General features: G+C 40.7%; 1 protein-coding gene across 2 annotated transcripts in view; it reads right to left on the bottom strand.

The window, feature by feature from the left end:
- Nucleotides 1-20,552, bottom strand: part of PTN (pleiotrophin) — a 101,672-nt gene that overhangs the window by 13,665 nt on the left and 67,455 nt on the right. For both annotated transcript variants that reach the window (XM_065938961.1, XM_065938960.1), the window contains exons 2-4: nucleotides 13,381-13,496; nucleotides 11,806-11,979; nucleotides 9,276-9,437 (exon numbers count right to left, since the gene is read on the bottom strand). In XM_065938961.1, coding sequence (XP_065795033.1) covers nucleotides 9,276-9,437; nucleotides 11,806-11,979; nucleotides 13,381-13,495 — 451 coding nt within the window. In that variant the 5' untranslated portion in view covers nucleotide 13,496. The remainder of the gene's footprint in view (nucleotides 1-9,275; nucleotides 9,438-11,805; nucleotides 11,980-13,380; nucleotides 13,497-20,552) is intronic.

Raw genomic sequence — 20,552 nt, forward strand, 5'->3', positions numbered from 1 at the left:
CATTTAATATCAGTAGCACCTAACATACAATCTACAAGCTCTTAATAGATTTTATAAATAAATGAATACATTGGAAACATGCCAAAGGACAGCATGCTTCTCTCAGAGCACTGGGAACTCTCTGCAGTACATTGGGATTTATCCTCCTTCTCCTACTGCACTACTAGTCCATAGAGGTCATTGTATCCCTGGTGCTGATCTAACCTATAGCACCTACTCCGTAAATGTTTGCTGAATAAACAAGCTGGGTTTTACAGAAAGAAATGTATAAAGCATAGGAGAAGGGAAACAGGTCAAAAGTTTCTAGAAAAACAGGTATAGAGAAATGGACATATAACAAATCATGGCCCATGGATTCATCCAGGGGAGTTTGGTGTGGTTGGGGCAGAGTCTATGAGCAATGCCTGGAGCAAGGACCCAGGAAGAGCCAACCTGGATGATGCATGAGCAGCAAGTCCTGCTAAGGAGCCAGGATCTGATTCTGTGCTTATAGAATCCCTCAAAGAGGGGTTTTAGGAAGAATAAGTGGGTCTGAAATCCATTACTTTTCTGAGATAAGAAGTTGAGAGGCCTATATGGAATAGATGCAGGGTAGGAGGCATATGTAATGCAGGAAATCTAGAGTCAGGCTGCCTTATGTTTAAGTCCTGGCTCCTCTGCCTACTATCTGTATCACCTTATACTAGGCATCTAAGTTCTCTAAGCCATAGTTACCATATATATAAAATTGGGGAGGATCATAGTAACTATTTCACTGAGATTTTGTGAATATTCAATGACAATGTATGAGCATTTACCCAACTATAGTAAAAACCTATCAGGCTCTCAGGCTTCCCTGGTAGCTCAGCTGGTAAAGAACCTGCCTGTGATGCAGGAGGCCCGGTTCAGTTTCTGGGTTGGGAAGATCCCCTGGAGAAGTGACAAACAATCCACTCCAGTATTCTTACCTAGAGAATCCCATGGACAGAGGAGCCTGGCGGGCTATAGTCCATAGGGTCACACAGAGTCAGACACGACTGAAGCAACTTAGCACGCACACACCAGGCTCTCACAAAATATTAACTCTAGTCACTATTGGTGTAAATCACCATAATTTTTTTGCCTGAAAAAGTGCTGAGGGAAACACCCACCTCAAGAAATCCATTTGGAAGGAAGGAAACAGTCTACGAAATACTGCACATTTATCAAAGATTTTTACATAAATTACTTCAGTTATGCAACATGCGATGAGATATTCATTGTAGATTCTAGTTTCCAGAAGACAAAACAGATATTCTAATAAAAAGGGGGGCAGATTTAGATTTTTCACTTCAAGAACAGTTTCATGGATAGGTAATAAAATAGACATTCAAAGATTGCCACAAGCAGAATGAAAAGGAAATGAAAACCTTGAGGCCAAACTGAGGAAGACTGCTCCTCCCTGATCAAAAAGAACAAATTCCCAGTGTTCTCTTTCTGGTCACATGTAAGGGCAGCAGCCATCGACCCCCCAGGGGTCTCAGAGAGGAGGAAGCCCCTCCCAGACTGGCCGGCAGTGGGATTCTGTGTGCTCACCTCTCTGAACACGTTCAAAGTCTCTGGGCCTAGCAAAGCTCATCCGCAGACTATCACCATGCTCATTCCCAAGGGACGTCAGAGCCCAGAAAATAGAAAGAAACGTTGGGGAGTGCCTTTTATCTTTAAAAGAACTAACCAAAGAATCTATTTAGTGGGAGAGAATTGAGATGCGGGGAATATCACTTCACTGACCCCCTTTCCCATTTAATGATTAACTGCCAGATGCTGCGCCCTGCACACCGCCGAGGCTCACACTTAAATGGCTGCCGTGCTTTTGATCTTTAAAGATGAATCGTCAAAGCTGAGAAGCCTAGGAAATCATCCAAAAAAGAGAGAGCAGCAACGTAGCAAAGCTTTTAGAAATAGCCGGGAAGAAATAAAAGGAATCAGGGTTACCGAGAGCAGGGAAACTAGACAAGGACTTGGTACCAGCAGAGCGTACACTGGTGGACAGGATGGCAGGAGGGACTAGCACCGCTGCCTGGACCACCTGTGACACAGACATCCATCCGTGTGCTCCTCATTCTGCCTCTCCGGGAAACTATTTGTCAGTGCCCTCTGTCACACAAACTCGGAAGCAGACACATGCCAAGCTGGCCTGTCAGAATCAAAAGGAGTTTTGCAACACTTCCCAGTATTTATGTATCTTGTTCATAAAGCAATGAATGATTTCCATGTCAAGGATAACTCAAGATTCTACAAGGATCCAACATTATCATCATGCTATATCATTTGTGGTGCCTAGGAGGATCTCAGCTCATCTAGGTGCCTCCCACACAAGTCCCCTCCTTGGCCTCATCTCTGACTCTGCACTCAGGTGATAGCTACCAGCAGCCTGCTCCTCTGAGCTGCACCTGCGCCCACAGACAGGCCAGCCCGGAGGACCCCGACTTCCCCCACAGATAGGCTGTCCTGCCAGCCCCACTCAGCTGGGCCATCTTCTAAGTCTACAGTGAGTTCGTCCTCCAAGGAGACCATGGAGAAACACTCGCTGCCCTCTGAAGGGTTCTCTGCTCTGATCTTTGATACAGCACTGTCAACCCTTACTGGCCACATTTCCAACTTGCTGCCCTTGTCCAACAGCTCAAATATTCCTGTACATTATTTTCAAACTGAAAAGACCAAAATGACTCAACAAAGAATGACTGGTGGTTCCAATAAGGAAAGACCTCTCTCTATATTGCTTCCCTGATAGCTCATTTGGTAAAGAATCTGCCTGCAATGCAGGAGACCTGGGTTTGATTCCTGAGTCGGGAAGTTCCACTGGAGGAGGGATAGGTTACCCATTCCAGTATTTTTGGGCTTCCCTTGTGGCTCAGCTGGTCAAGAATCCACCTGCAGTGTGGGAGACCTGGGTTCAATCCCTGGGTTGGGAAGCTCCCCTGAAGAAGGGAAAGGCTACCCACTCCAATATTCTGGCCTGGAGAATTCCACAGACTGTATAGTCCATTGGGTCACAAAGAGTTAGACATGACTGAGGGACTTTCACTTTCTTTCTTTCTCTCTCTAGTTAGGTACTCAACTGGTCCAGAATGATTTTTCTCCAAGAAATGTCATCAGTGCCTCTTCTAGCCCAATAGGAGAGAGAGGTAGGTCTAATGATACACTCCAACACATACTCTCTGGAGGATCACTCACTGAATACCAATCCAAATCCTTTTCAGCTTCTCCTTTGCATTTATAGGCAAAGTTAAGAAAATTTTAGACATTTCCCAGACCCTCTTGCAGCAGAATTTTATATGTGACCTAGTTTTCACCATGCAGGCACTCTAAATGAGTCTTAGAGATAGAACAGAACAAGCAGAAAATAAGGCCAAATTTGAGGAGACTGGACATTTTGGCAAGAAGGGAGGTAGAAGTGTTTGGCTTTGGGGGTACAGGGAGGGTGAAGCTTCCAGTGTCCAGCTCTTAGTATTATGTGTCAAGCGGTGGGTACTTTCTACAAGAGGGTTTCTGTTCTATCAGTCACGTAAGGTATGATTAGACATTTCTCCTTGATCTGATGTCTTCTCTGCAATATTGCTGAATCCAAGTCAAATCCTCTGGCCCTTCTGGAGAGTCTGTGAGCTATATAAAACTCTTCAATCAACCCCTTTCTGCTTCACTAGCTAGAATAGATCTTGCTGCAGCTAAAATCTCTTCAACAGACACAGGATTTTCTTAATTACAATTTTTAATTAATACTCTCAATCTCTTTTCCTAAGAAATTAAAATCTGAAGTGTCCAACACAATGACTCACCAATTTCTCCTTGCCAGATTCTGGCAGCAATTAAGCAAATTCCAGTTATAATCTCTTAGTCAGTCAATGACCCTCCCCAGAGCAATCTGTCCTTACCCCAGGAAAGCTACATTTCAATTCTACATCTTTCAATTCTTATGTCTGTATAGGATATCAATATTCTCCCTTCTTCTGGGTGAATAATTCAGAAGTGAATGACTAAAAGCTCTCTTCAGATTAAGTGGGATTCCAACACAAGAGAACCTTTAGATAAGGATCTAAAGGTTTCACTGAAACTGCGAACCAAGGCTAGAGTGTAGAGTTTGTACAATATTGCCACAGCGGTAAGAACCACTTCCTTACCTCAAAAGCTAATGCTGTGAGAATGCAGCACTACGAATTTTAAGACAATTTTTAACCAAATCAAGTGGGATATTTAGTAATCTCCCAAAACTTAGATGGCAATTCTAGATATTAAGCACCTCCTCTGCCCAGGCAAGTCTTTCGGTCTTTAAACCTCATTAATAATCAAATCACAAAGATTATCCCACAAGGAGGATGTTCTCCCATCTTTCCTCAATTTAATACTAGGTCATCACAACCTTACAATCATCTAATATTCCATTCTAAAATTTAAAGAGCACTTTTTTCACACTGAGCATCATGCAGTTTGCATATTAATCCACTACCATTTCTCAAAACAAGAGGTCAGTAACCAAGCAAGAGTTTTACAAAATAGGCAGACAAAAAAAAAAAAAAAAAAAAAAAATCCCAGAACTTGATGCTGTTTCATGAGAAGGATCATGATGGGGGAAAGAAAATACATTCCGGCTATGAGGTCAGTGACTGGGTTAAAAAGACAGACAAATGACGTCAAAAGAGAACAAAGCCTGGAAATGATTCTGCTACTAAACAATAGGGGGACTTGGATGAATCACTGATTTCTTTTGTCCTCATTTGTTACATGAGGGCCCCATCAATCACAGGCAAGGTCCCTAGAAGCTCTACCATGTAATGAATCTAGGAATCGGGATTTATCTAATACTGCCAGAGTTTCATGAGTTTATAATACCGAGGGGCATGTGTGTGTGTGTGCATGTGTGCTCAGTCATGTCTGACTGCGATTCCACAGACTGTAGCCCGCCAGGCTCCTCTGTCCATGGGATCTTCCAGACAAGAATACTGGAGTGGGTTGCCATTCCCTTCTCCAGGACCTAGGGGCAACACAGTTCAATTGAAAAGGCAATGAGTCTTCCGAGTCAGTCTGACTTTACATTTGAACCCTGGTTTCAACACTTACAAGCTGTGAAACCTCAGGCAAGTTGCTTAAACTCTCTGAGCCTGTGTTTTCTCATATAAAAGTAGGATAAACAAAATGCACTGCAAAGTGTTTTTTGATGCTTGAATTAAATGATAAGGAGTACCATGACAATGCTTGAGTCAAAATTAGTGGGTCCCCTACCTCCCTCTGTCTTTTTTATGTACTAAGCTAAAACACAAGAGAGCATTGATGACTTACTCTTTCCTGAATAAAAGAAGAAACTAATTTATAATTGTATAGTTTTGAGAAAAATTTCCTTAAATCACTTCTTTACTACAGTTTCTACTACTGTTTGGTGGATCTGGTTTGCAAAACATTTTTTCCTTTTATTAATAGCATTTATTTTATAAATATTTATTCATCACGTACGGTGTGCTGCTCCATGTTCTAAGCAAAAGGGATATAGTGGAGAATAAAATAGACTAAGTCCCTGTCCTCCTGAAACTTACATTCTGGGAAATGTCTTTCAGAACAGTTTTGGAAATAATGTTCTAAAAACTATCTTCTTCCATCTGAGCATCATCCTCCACATCACTGTTGGACTTTACAAAGCTCGTGCATGAGTGCTAAGTCACTTCAGTTGTGTCCAACTCTTTGTGACCCTGTGGACTATAGCTCGCCAGGCACCGCTGCCTATGGAGATTCTCCAGGCAAGAATATTGGAGTGGGTTGCCATGCCCTCCTGCAGGGGATCTTCCTGACCCGGGGATCAAACCTGTGTTTCCTGTGGCCCCTGCACTGCAGGCAGATTCTTTACTGCTGAGTCACCTTTACAAATCTCATCTTCTCTTATTTCAAAGGAAAATAAACTCATGGAGGTTACCTAATACCCATACGAGATTAAGTAAGAAATCTACAAGGTATGAAAGAGAATATGAACTTAAAGTCAACCAAGCGTGGACTCTTGTCATTTATTAGAGATGTAGCCCTTGGCAAATAAAGTATCCAGTGTTTTTTAGTATCCTTCATATCAAAATCTACTTGCAAGGATATATGGAATTTTATGAGATAATATATGTAAAACACCTAGAGCAAGGTGTGAGAGTAGAAACAGAACAATACTAATCATAATAGAGATTCTATCTCATTATGACTTGTTTCTCCATTGAGCAGAAATAAATGAGCTATCTTAAGGGTAGAAGTTGACACAGAGAAAGCTGTAACATCCATTTATGGTTATTTGAAAAAAGTGGCATAAAAATATACACAACCCACATGTGCCACCTGTTACATTTTTACTTAAACCATGAAAAATTTGTCATTGAAAGTGTGTGTGAATCCCATTAAGAAAATCTTCTATATGACAGTCTCCCTAGCTCAACTCATATGATAAGATTTTCAAAACTACTGATGCTGATTTAGCTGGTCTGGGTTATTCCTGGGCACTGGGATCTTTATAAGTTCCTGTAGAAATTTGTGTGTGCAGACCAAGTTGAGAATCTGGTGTGCAAACTGCATTCATAGAACCCTCCGTTGTTGAAAGGGAAAAGATTAGTTTTAGCAAAGGTACATTATGTACAAAAAGATTACATCTTAATGACCTATGAGATGCATAACTGATAGTGTTGTGAAATACAGAACTCACTTCAGGTAAGTCCATTTTCAATTAATTATGTACTTTAATTTTTGACATAAAAGATTAAGTAAAAAAATTTTGACATAAAACAAGACTGCCTACCCACTTGAAATATTGTTACCTCTATTTTTTAAGCCTGAACCAAACTTCTAACCTTCATTATGTATCCCTAAATGGGAAATGTAAAAAAGGGAACTACTCACCAGTCCAATTAAAATGGAGCCTCACTTAATATATTTATCAAATATCCTGAGAAGTCTTTCTTAATCATGTTCCTACTTTGTCTGACTCATTCCAAACTTTTCGACATTTTCCATGTTTACCCAGCCCCACCACCATCCACCACCTGTCTAATCACAATCCCATTTTTTCTTCTCCTCACCCATCAAACTGCAGTTTCTCTCAGCACAGCAGAGAACAAGGATGGCATGGAAGCTTGTGTGTGTGTGTGCCTTCCTATCCATGGTCTCTGTGAATTTTACTCTCAATTTTGGCTGACACTGAAATCTCCTAAAAACCATTTTAATTTTTCAAAACTACTGATGCTGACTTAGTTGGTCTGGGTTATACCTGGGCACTGGGATCTTTATAAGTTCCCACAGAAAATTTTGTGTGCAACCCAGCTTGAGAACCAGTAGATTGGAACATGGAGACATCTTCAATCCCTTTTCTTTTCCACTCTATATTTTTGCTGAAGATTTTGGTTCTCTGACTGGATTAAAAATCAGCTAATTTAAAAACTACATCTCTTAGTTCTTCCAGTCTGGGAATTCTCTCACTGAATAGAGGAGGTGGGGGATTTTCATTAGATTTCTGTGTCATTGTTTCCAGAAGAGTGACATTTGTATAGTTGGCAGACAAACTCAGTACCCTGACCCTAGCCCCACGTCATACCTTCCAAATACACACTACAGCCAGCAGAGGTTTCCATGGCCTGAACAGAGCAGCTTGAATCCCAGATATGCATCTGCAGGTCCAGCCTGCATCTGACCATCCTGAGATTGGAGGTAACCATTTCTATGGACCACTCCATCAAACTAAAGAGCGAGGCCTATGAAAGGGGTCATTCCTGCCCATCAGCAGCAAGTCAGTCAATCCTCCTCAGTTTCTGAGGATATTTTTTCTTATTTTCACTTATTATGGACTTTTAATGTTCATTTTCCTGAATTTTCCCTTAAAACTAATCTAGCCAATATGAATTTTCATATTCATTTTAGAGTCAAAAGTGAGCAAAGGCCAAGGAGATATTTTAAGGTAGAGTTCACTGAGGCTCACTGTATTCACTCGCTAGGGCTACCGTCCACCAGACCACAGAGGGCATGGCTTAACAACAGCAGTTCATTTTCTCACAGTTCTAGAGGCCAGAAATGCAAGATCATGGTGTCGGCAAAGCTGACTTCTGAGGTCTCACTCATCGGCTTGTAGATGGCTGTCTTCTCCCTGTGTCTTCACCGCGTCTTCCTTGTGTGTCTGTCTGTGTTCTAATCTCCTTATATACTAGTCATATTGGATTAGGACCCATCCTTATGACTTAATTTAACTTTAATTACTTCTTTAAAGACCCCATCTCCAGACACAGTCACATTTGGAGGGACTGAGGATTAAGATTTCAATATTTGAATCTGGGGGGATATAACTCACCTATACAACCATGAATTTGGGGGGATATAACTCACCCATACAACCATGAAATAGAAGATTTTAATACCTTCTTGTATCCCCTCAACTGGGATTCTATCGTATGAAACCATGGCCATGATATTTAGTCTGCTTTACTTTCTCTAGCATGAAAGCTGACTTTCTGGGAATGAATAGAAAGAAAGCTCTACATAATTTTGGAATTCCATGATAAGCTAATCTAACTAAAAAAATATAAAGGCTCTGAAAAAAATATGAGAAATACAGAATTTACCAAGTTAGGTAGTAGAAAAAGGAAAAATATAAAATAATGTAACTGATTTCATGAAAAACTATATACATTGATAATCTAGGAGAGACTTGATTTTGAATTTTCAGCCTCTTGATCTTCCTAAGTTTGTTCATACTTGTCAGGATGTAGTCCTGATTTAGGGCTTAGACTGTAAGTCACCATTGTTGTTGTCATTGCTGTTTTAATCACCAAGTCTTATCTGACTCTTTTGCAAAGCTGTGGACTGTAGCCCGCCAGGCTCCTCTGTCTAAAGGATTTCTCAGGCAAGAATACTGGAGTGGGTAGCCATCTCCCTCTCCAGGGGATCTTCCCGACCCAGGTATCAAACCTGCGTCTCCTGCATTAGCAGGCAGATTCTATATCACTGAGCCACCAGGGAAGCCATGTAAGTCGCCATATAACTGTTTTAATTTGCCTGTTTTGCTAAGTTGTTTGTTTCTGCAAGGAGACTATTCCTATACCCTCATCAATGCAGAGGACTTCAGTCTGAACTCATCAATTGCCTACTGCTGAAAAGTACTTGTGTGGTGCTCAATATATGGACTTTTTCCCATCCCTTTCTTAAGGTGACTCAGCCAAGAGTTCCTTGTGGAAAATTTGCACATCTGAAGATCCTACCTGAGGCCCTCAGTCCATTCAGATTAAAATTATGGTTCAAAGACAGGAACGTACCTTGAGGTTTGGACTTAGTCAGCTTGCCGCAGGGCTTGGAGATGGTGACTGTCTTCTGGCAGTCGGCGTTGTGGAGGGCTCGCTTCAGGCTCCCAGTTCTGGTCTTCAGAGCCGTGTTCAGATCACACTCTCCCCAGGCCTGGAACTGGTATTTGCACTCGGCTGGAGGCAGGGTAGGACCAAACAGAAATCTCTGAGTTCCTCTTGGAGTACCAGGAAAACAGACACTTTTGGTTTCAGTTTTCTGTAGTGAGGTAATTGTTGGTTCACATGCAGTTGTGAAAAATAATACAGTGAGATCCCGTATACCCTACACCCAATTTCCCTCAGTGGTGATATCCTGCATAGCTGTAGTGCCACCGGGAACTTGACATGGACAGAGAGTCCAGAGAATTTATTTAGGTTTCCCCAGTTCCACGTGCTCTCACTTGTTTATGTGGTATGTGGATACTGACGTCCGTGTGACTTTATCACAGGTATAGATAAGAGCGAACACCCCCATCAATACCATTCAAACGACTTCTAACACAAAGGTCCCGCGGGTTATCCTTTTATAGTCACAGCTTAGCATCCTTCTTCCTTCCCTACCTCCTTGATGTGCTGTTCTTAGTCACTCACTCACGTCTGACTTTTTGCGACCCCACGGACTGCAGCCTGCTAGACTCCTCTGTCCATGGGGATTCTCCAGGTGAGAATACTGGGGTGGGTAGCCTATCCCTTGGCCAGGGGATCTTCTCGACCCAGGAATCGAACCGGGGTCTGCTGCATTGCAGGTGGATTCTTTACCAGCTGAGCTATCAGGGAAGCCCTTCCTACCTCCCGAACCCTTAGCGATTACTAATCTGTTCTCTGCTTCTATAACTGTGTCATTTTAAGAACGCTATATAAACGGAATCATACAGTATGTAATGTTTTGAGACTGGCTTTTTCACTCGGCAAAATTTCCTGGAGGCCCATCCAAGCTGTATGAATCAATAGTCTGCTCCGTTCATTGCCGAGGAGTCCTCCGTGGTATGCATGTAGCCCAGTTTGTTTAACCATTCACCAGCTGAAGGATATCTGGGTGGTTTCCAGCTTTTGGCTATAACAACTAAATCTGCTATACAAATTCATGGATAGATTTTTATAGGAACATAAGTTTCCGTTTCTCTAGGATAAATGCCTAAGAGTGAAATCACTGCATTGTGTAGCAAACACAAGTTTCATTTGGTGAAAAGCTGCCACGCTCTTTTCCAGTGTGGCTCTCTAGTCTGTATTCCCATCACCAGTGTGTGAGCGATCTAGCTTCTCCTGTATCCTTGCTAGCATTCGATGTTATTTCTGATTTCAGCCATTCTTTTGGTGTGTGGTATACAGTGATGCCTCATTGGTTTTCATTTTTATTTTCATCACAGAGAAAAGATGCTGAACGTCTTGTCACGTGTTTGTTTGCTACCTAGGTATCCTCTCTTGTAAAATGATTGTTTATGTCTTTTGCCCAATTTCTAATTGGATTGCTAGTTTTGAGAGCTCTTTATATATTCTAGATCTTTATATATATAAAACCTTTAAAACACATTTTTAAGACATTTTATGTACAGATCTTTAGAGTAGTTACACACAATTTAAGATCAAACGTATGTGAATTTCGCCATGCCTTTATAGAATTTACCTCCACTTATATAAAGTTATAACCCCAAAGGTTATAGAGAATGAAAAAGATGTAGTCTATGTATTCATTACCCTTTTCCACTGTCCAGTAGGCCAAAACACATTTCTGTAAGCCAGTGAGAATACTTGGGGCACTGTGTCTCACTATGATAAGAAAGACAAGTCTAGAACGTGGAGGAAAAAAGCGGGCAAGTTTGGTGTTCAATGGTCAAAAGTGTTGAAAGATTCCTTCTCAGATTGGGAGACGAGGTCAACATGAAGCTGGCAATAGTCACTGAGCTAAAATCTAAGAACAGTGGCTCAGAGCAGTCTAACTGGGTTTGGTGAGTAAAGCTATAAACCAGTGGGGAGGGTGGGGAGGGAGCAAAAGAGAGAGAGAGAAGGCCCGGAAGTAACAGAGAGAGAGAGAGATCTGGAGAAGGAGAAGACTAAATAAGACAAGAGGAAGGGAAGAGAAAAGGATCTAGCAATAGAAGGAACGAGCACACTTTTGAGGGACCGAGGGCCTGTTTTCTGACCCTGTTGCTAAGGTAGTGGTCTCAGGCAGGGACTGTCTGACCCTCCGCCCCCGCCCCGAAAGGAAACGTGCATCTAGAGATGCTGTCACAGTTGCAGCTGTCATAGTTGGTGAGGTGGGGAGAGCTACCAGAAACCAGTGGGTAAAAGTCAGAAATGCAGCAAAATATCCTACGATGCACAGAGCAGCCCTCCCTCCAGGACAAAAAACCTATCCGGTTCCAGATTCTAGCAGTGCGGAAAATGAGGGACCCGAGGTTGGGCAAGATGCCAGGTTATCTTGATTTTAAAATAGAGTCAACCTCAAAAACATACCTGATGGAAGAGTGCAAGAATGGCCTCAGGGTGGAAGGGTGGGACTCACCTCCGAATTGCTTTTTCCAGTTGCAGGGGATCTTACACCTCTGGGTCTTCATGGTCTGTTTACACTCGGCGCCCGTGCGGGTGCCCTCGCGGGTGCCCAGGCCACAGTCCCCGCTGGTGGGCACACACACGCTCCACTGCCACTCTCCACAGTCAGACTTCTTCACCTTCTTCTCTGAAGGGGAGGAAGGAAAATGAGCAACGTCCAGAAAGCTCTTCAACTCCTGGATAAAACCGAGTTCATTCCTGAGCTCCTGAACTGCATGGACTGTGATTTTACCTCTCCCTTCAGTGTCTAGGAAAGAAGAGGAACTCGCCAAGTGTTAGCTGAATGGTTGAATCAACCAGTGACCAAGAGAGGGGAGAAAGAAAACTAGGGAGCTAGCACTAATATTTATTTAATTCTTACTATGTGCCAGGGACTGTGCTAAGTGATTTACTGACCCCTCCTTTTGGAAGCAAATGTTTCTGAAAAAGAGAAGATGATCAAAGGCAAGTTAAATCTAAAAAAATAGGAAAATAGTCTATGAAAATTAACAGTTGTCAGATTAGTCATTCCAGTGTATGTCAATGCTCCTTTCTCTGTCTTACAGATGCAGTGGTGGCCGTGGTTTAGTCACTAAGTTGTGTCCGACTCTTGCAACCCCGCAGGCTTTAGCCTGCCAGGCTCCTCTGTCTATGGGATTCTCCAGGCAGGAATACTGGAGTGGGTTGCCATTTCCTTCTCCAGGGGATCTTCCTGACCCAGGGATCAGGTCTCCTGCATTGCAGGAAGATTCTTTACCAACTGAGCTACGAGGGAAGCCCAAAGATGGAGTAACATAAACTAAATGTGGTGGACCACAGATGTAACAGACTCTCAGCTCCACAGCCAGCTTATGACATTGCAAGTGACATAGAAAAGGTGCTTTATTTTTACTAAGATTCAGTTTCTTCCTTTGTTAATGAGATAAAACAAAATTTGCTTCCAGGACTCTTTTTGAAGAAGAGTATCAACATAAGTAAAACACTTGATTGCCGATCAATTTTCTGTATACTGTGTTGCTGCTGCTGCTAAGTCACTTCAGTCGTGTCCGACTCTCTGTGACCCCATAGACGGCAGCCCACCAGGCTCCCCCATCCCTGGGATTCTCCAGGCAAGAACACTGGAGTGGGTTGCCACTTCCTTCTCCAATGCATGAAAGTGAAAAGTGAAAGGGCAGTCGCTCAGTCATGTCTGACTCTTAGCGATCCCATGGACTGCAGCCTACCAGGCTCCTCCATCCATGGGATTTTCCAGGCAAGAGTACTGGAGTGGGGTGCCATTGCCTTCTCCATCCGTATGCTGTAGCTGTTAATAATCATTACTTCAATTAATAGTCAATGGTCACCATCTATATTTCAGGACTTAGAGTGGGAGGGATGGAATAAGAGGAGATGTCACTTAGGTGTTCCTCTAAATACTTGGAAGAAAGGAAAGTGGAAGAAGGGGAAAGAAGGAAAAAAGAGAGGGAAGGAAGGAGAGAAGACAAAAAGCAAGTAGCTGGATTATAGACATTAGTCAATGAAGACTTTTGTTCACAACCACATCACTCACCTGGTTTCTCTTTCTTTCCTGCTTCAGCGGTGTCCACAACTGCCAAGATGAAAATAAATGCCAAGAAGGCAGCTGCAAATTTTCGACGTTGCTGCAGGTACTGTGGAGTCTGCATTCTAAGAATAAACAGAGAAATGGAGAAGCTGGTGTCAACCTAAGTCAAAGAAAGCTCGCTGAACTCCTTGATGAAGGACTCCAGTTTCCATTTCTGAAATATCAGATTTTAGGAAGACTTATATCAATTATATGGAGCAGAGCTCAATCTTTTCTCCAACAGCCACTGCAGTAAGTGCTCTTCTGCAATCAGTCATGTATTCATTGATAAAATACAACAGTCCTTCACATAAGACTTCCCACACAACCATTTGCTAAGTATGACCCAAGAGCAATGGAAGCAAAAGAATTTTGATGGCATGCATTGGAACAGACTCCTACAGTAAGTCCTACTGATAGTGATACTTGGTAATGGCAATGAATATAGTTATCCTTATAACTCCTGATGATTCCTAAAAACAACCATGATGTTTTCGTCCATGCATATAATGTGAGTGGATACAATGAATAGATTATCTGTGCAAGTATATGTTTGCTATTACCTTCAGATGCATCAGTAATGATCAACATCTCTCATTTTATCATTTCTATGATCATGATTACCTTATCATCATAGTTCTGTTATTCATTGGTTCACTGAAAAGTGAAGCCCAAAACAGAAGGAGAGCTAGCACACCTTCAATACACAGCAAAAACACTTCTAAGCTCACATGTACTGAAAATCTTCCAAATTCGAGAACGGAGTAAAGGGTTTACATTTACTCATAATTTGAAATCTCCACATTAGATATCAATAAAAAATCTCAGGATAACATTAGCAAGACTCCCCTAGAACTTGAAGTCACTTGTGACAGCATAGTGTCAATATGATCGCCTTGCCAAGCATACTTGGGAAGGCGCCAGGACAGCCCACTTCTTGAAGCTAGACCAAGTCATTGGCTGCAGCAACTCACCTGGTAGTCACTGATATCCATCTAGTATGTTCATGATATTTTATGCTTCATATAAAAAAGATAGTAATGACATATGCTCATTAACTCAGAATTTTTCTTCCAGAAGTATAGATTGTTTATGTGATTTTACATTCTCATGAATGTAAACAATAAAACCTCACATGTATAAGGGACTGAGATCACTCTGTTCTGTAATTTGCTTTCCTCATTCAAGCCTATCTATAAAATGATATCCTTGTCAGTGAATTTTTCTCCCTTTCTGTGACACTGGAAATGCCCATTTTATTGTTTTCTAATTGATGACTTTGGATTCCATTGTATGGATGAAGCACATTTCATCAGTTAAAGTTAATATTTTGGTCATTTGGTCCTTTCCCTGAATCATAAGTCCTAATTAGCAACTCAGCATCTCCATCACTTTCTAAAATCTAAAATTAAATGCTTTTTTCTTTCTCTAAATGTATCTTTTTTTTTTTTAAAGAAAGCGAAGAAGAACAAAAGAGCCTCTTGATGAGAGTGAAAGAGGAGAGTGAAAAAGTTGACTTAAGGCTCAACATTCAGAAAACTAAGATCATGGCATCCAGTCCCATTACTTCATGGAAAATAGATGGGGAAGCAGTGGAAATAGTGGCAGACTTTATTTTTGGGGACTCGAAAATCACTGCAGATGGTGACTGCAGCCAGAAATTAAAAGGTACTTACTCCTTGGAAGAAAAGTTATGACCAACCTAGAGAGCATATTAAAAAGCAGAGACATTACTTTGCCAACAAAGGTCCATCTGGTCAAAGCTATGGTTTTTCCAGTAGTTATGTGTGGATGTGAGAGTTGGAATATAAACAAAGCTGAGTGCCAAAGAATTGATGCTTTTGAACTGTGGTGTTAGAGAAGAGTCTCTTTTACTGCAAGGAGATTCAACCAGTCCATCCTAGAGGAAGTCAGTTCTGAATATTCGTTGGAAGGACTGATGTTGAAGCTGAAACTCCAATACTTTGGCCACCTGATGTGAAGAGCTGACTCATTTGAAAAGACCCTGATGCTGGGAAAGATTGAAGGCAAGAGGAGAAGGGGATGACAGAGGATGAGATGGTTGGATGGCATCACCACCTCAATGGACATGAGTCTGAGTAAACTCCGGGAGTTTATGGACAGTGAGGCCTGGCGTGCTGCAGTCCATGGGGTCTCAAAGAGTCGGATACGACTGAGTGACTGAACTGAACTGAATGTAAATTTTTATAATTATACTTCACTGATGATCAAACAGAAAAGTTGTTACTGATTATGACACTTGTCCTATGACTTTCGTTGGATATGAATTGTCTGAGAAGTGAGTCTAGACATATTGGTTGGCAAGTACTCTCAGAGCTGAGTACCCTGGTGCATCTACACAATACATTTAATACATATCCACATAGCAACTATAATTATGAGATGTAACATGAAGGTCTTCTGGTGTTTTCTCCAAAGGCAGTCCAAGAACATACTCTCAGTGACTAACCACTTTGGAGGCGGAAACTTCTCATTTGAGTGTTCTTGGAGCGTAAGTTAACTTTTAAATTTTAATGCATTTCTTTCTATGTTGTAGTACACCTTTGTTTTACAATTACCTATGAATACTTGAAATTAGATTGTGACCTGCAATGTACCAGGCTTTGCTGTCCTTCATTCTCCCGGAGCTTGCTCAAACTCATGTCCTTTGAGTCAGTGATGCCATCCAACCATCTCATCCTCTGCCGCCCCCTTCTCCTCCTGCCTTCAATCTTTCCCAGCATCAAGGTCTTTTCCAGTGAGTTGGCTCTTTGCATCAGGTAGCCAAAGTATTGGAGATTCAGCTTCAGCATCAGTCCTTCCAATGAATATTCAGGGTCGATTTCCTTTAGAATTGACTGGTTTGATCTCCTTGCAGTCCAAGGGACTCTCAAGTGTCTTCTCCAGCACTCCAATTCAAAAACATCAATTCTTCGGCACTTCCTTATGGTTGAACTTTCACATCCATACATGGTAGTGGAAAAACCATAGCTTTGACTATATGGACCTTTGTTGGCAAAGTGATGTCTCTGCTTTTTAATGTGCTGTCCAGGTTTGTCATAGCTTTTCTTTCAAGGAGCAAGTGTCATTTAATTTCATGGGTGCAGTCACCATCTGCAGTAATTTTGGAGCCCCCAAAAATAAAATTGTTCACTGCTTCCACTTTTTCCCATCTATTTGCTATGAAGTGATGGGACCAGATGCCATGATCTTGGTTTTTTGAATGTTGAGTTTTAAGCCAGATTTTTCACTCTCCTCTTTCACTGTCATCAAGAGGTTCTTTAGTTAGGGTGAAATCAAGGTTGCTGGGAGAAATATCAACAACCTCAGATATGCAGATGATAACCACTCTAATGGCAGTAAAGTGAGAATTCAGAAATTTCCATCGTGAGAGCACAGCTATTGAGAGAATTTTCTGACCAAGCAAAAGAGTGATGCTTGAAGAGCCATGTTATCATACACAGTGAAAAGAGGGGTCACTGAGAAAATATGGCCACTTAGGAGAAATAGAACTCTTCCAAAAATAACAGACACAGAGAGTTATTAATAGAAAGATATTATTGCTGGCTATTTTAACCTCAGCATTTCTAGTTTGATATTGCTAACCTTACTTTTATAATTATTTTCAGAAAGCTTTCTCTCAGTCAAGTTAAAGTCACTTAATTTCAAAAGAAACATTCCACAGGGGCCCGAATTTCCTGAACAAAGTTTCTAAACTCATAGAATCATCTATTAAACAGGGATCTTAAATGTAGTGGTAGCGGAGAGGAAGAAATGAGAGAGGAACTGGGATGAGCGTTAGAGTTAATAGAATAAAGTAAATTCTGTTTATATCGTTTCCCCTATGAATTCAGAAAAATTTGGAATCTTAATTAGTGGGCAAATGGTTAGTTTCAGCTTTTAGATGTTCTAAAGAAAATGCACACAATTCCATATGTACAGGGAAAATGTGTAAAATTTGTGATTAGCAATAGGTTTGAGTTTTCAACGTATCTTTTCCCCTACCTCCTGTTTTGCCTGCCATTCTGTTTAAGCCTCTGTTTTGGTAGCTTTAGATTCTTCTGGGTAGAGCAAAGGAAAAAATTATTTTTAAAAAGAGAGTAAAGGAGTTTAGGAAAGAGATGAGTCAAATTATTAAAAAAAAAAAAAAAAAGAAAGCAAGTAGCATGCTGGTGCCTTGTGGTGTTAAGAATTTGAGTAACTGAATGTGTGTAGATAAGAGTTTCCCTTGCTTGTAGTATTTGTTGGCTGTTTATTTGTCATTAGCATCAGACAAAGGCAGAAGTATCTCCATATGGTGTATCCCTGCCGCTCTCCAACACCTGCTAGATGAGCACAGAGGCAAGAACACCGACTTAAGGAAGTGGTCAGGGTCGGGGCTTACTTTTCAAACGGAGGGAACTAAAACAGTGGCAGAATAAGCCCTGCTGAGTCAGCTCACTTCTTTTGAATAATTTACTTATTTTAACTCCTCCTACTGCCAACTTTTGCTGTCCTGACTCTGACAGATTTAATTTCATGGGGCTTACCAGTTAACAAGAAGACTACCCTAGATGCCTGGTGTCTGGAAATTACTGTTGCGTTATCTCAGTCACTAGTTAAGTATGAATGAAGCTCAAGGGTGAAACGAAATCAGTTAAAGAAACCAACTAGGGGGGGAAGTGTTAATAGATTAAATCCCGGTCACTTCTGTAGCAAAATCGCTGATGAGAAGGAAAAATATTAGTATTTTAATAGGATCTAAAATTTTAAAGATGATTAACATCTGGTATAAACATAATACAAGGATGCTGGAATCTGTCTCTTAGTGATTTGTTTGGAATGACTAATATAGGATTTAGAGGCAGAAGCTTTGGCTTAAACTTCAGTTCTACCATATAATTTTTGGAATGTTCTTGGGCAAATCACAACCATTTAAACTGCTGTTTTGACATCTACAAAGTGGGTGTGATTATAATAACTTGAGAGGTTTGTTGTGGAAATGCAGAATGTAAACTCAGAGCTAACACAGAATATGGAGAAATATCTGTTGTGGAAACATAAGATGTAGACAGAGAGCTAACCCAGATTATCAAGAAACATATTATTAGTTGCTGAATAAAGTTAGTTCACCCCTATACTCATATTACTTATTAAAAGGAAGTACTTCTTTTTATTAAGAAATAACGAGCATGACACTTTTAGCTGTCTAATCTTATCTAAAATCAAAGGATAAAAATTTAAAAAAACCAGAGAGATATGATTTAATTAATCCAACAAAAGACTTGTTCAGCTTTATTAGGATACAAATTTGTTCAGGCTTTTGACTTCTTAAAAGGTTAAAATAAACTCAAGGACCTTTACCCCCAGTATTTCTTTGGAGTTCACTAAAGTATAGAGGCTCCATGTTGAGAACTAATGAAACTGATATGCAATTTAACATGTATGAAATGAAAAAAAATATAACTTTGCAACTGCACATTATGTCTCTTGTGTGGTGAAACTATTCTACTGCCCTCCTTTTATTTCAAATACCTGAGATAGGGCCCCAGCACAAAGTTGCCACTCAGTAAATTTTTGCTAGCAAAAAAAATATAGCTAAAACATGGCATCAAATAGAATTAGTATTCATGCTAAAATGATGCCTCAGCTCTTTGTCTATGCCATGGATATAAGATTCACTGAAAAACCTGAGCTAGAAGCAACCAGAATCTAAAGCAGTTTCATACATATAAGAGCAGTCTATGAATGATTTGTAATACATCAAATATTACACATCATCAAACCTTTCTAGATATTTTGCGATCTATCTTTCTAAAGCTCTGTGAAATAGTAATTTTTTTTCCTTTTTATAGGCCACTTTTATTTTCACTCTCCCTTCTTCAAGTCATAATCCTCGAATTGATTTATTTTCAAATGGTTGATCATTGCCTTAGATTCCTAAAGTCCCATATAAATAACTGTTAGGTTTACAATGGAATCTTTTGCTGAACCAGCCTTTCATTTTGACCTTGTTAAGCTGCCTTATTTAAACACTAAGCCTTGAAAAGAATGTGTCCCAAGCACGTGTGTTCATGACCTCAGATACACTCTACTCACAGCCCATAAATGAATTCAACAGTGTTCCATCTTTGATTTTAACTAAGTATATATCAATTACATTGATAGCATGACATTGCTTAATTTTGTATAACACAATAAAAATGGGTAGCTTTCAAGCTGAAATATTTTCACAGCATAATGGCACCTGCTAGAGAAATGTGATATTTTAGGGCATTTTCTTTAGATATTTATTCATCAATTTTTGGGGTACCTACTGAGGGCTGGATGTCTACTTAGGCATAAGAACATGATAAAATAATATGATTCAGCCCTCCCCTGAAGGAATTCTGTGTAACTGGGGAAAAAAATGTGAGAAATGAGTGAGATGATTCACTATGGTAAATATCATGAAGCACTTATACACACAGTGCTATTTGAAAACCTAGGCTCAAGTGATAATTTTGCTTAGCAAGGGTGAGTGAGGTAGAGGGTTGTGGTATATTTTATCAGATTAAAAAAAAAATAGTTGAAGTCTTCTAAATAAAGAAATGAGGGAAGGAAGGGAACTTCAGGCAAACGGGATCAAATAAATGAATGTGTGGAGATGATGTATATAATATATTCAGTGACAGAATGTGACTAGAATAGAGTGTACAGTACCAAGTAACAGTGGGTGGACCTCAAAAGGAGGAAGAGGAAATGAGTTAATCGTGAAAATTGTGAGGGAGAAAGACAGACGGAGTTATTAACTGCTCAGGAAAAGAGAAGCAAGGGGAAGTCAGGGAGAGAGGAATGTTGTATGCTGTGCTAAATCACTTCAGTCGTGTCCAAGTCTTTGTGACCCCGTGGACTGTAGCCCACTTCCTCTGTCCATGGGATTCTCCAAGCTAGAATACTGGAGTTTCAAATACTGAAGGGTTTGAAACTTCTCCAAGGGATCTTCTCCAAGGGATCTTCTCGACTCAGGGATGAAACCCTCCTCTCTTATGTCTCCTGCATATTGGCAGGTTAGTTCTTTATTACCTAGCGCCATCTGGGAAGCCCATATGCTGTAGAGTGAAGTGAAGTCGCTCAGTCATGTCTGACTCCTAGCGACCCTATGGCCTGCAGCCTACAAG

The sequence above is a fragment of the Muntiacus reevesi genome, chromosome 6 (assembly GCF_963930625.1).
Source record: "Muntiacus reevesi chromosome 6, mMunRee1.1, whole genome shotgun sequence".
Classification (NCBI taxonomy): domain Eukaryota; kingdom Metazoa; phylum Chordata; class Mammalia; order Artiodactyla; family Cervidae; genus Muntiacus; species Muntiacus reevesi.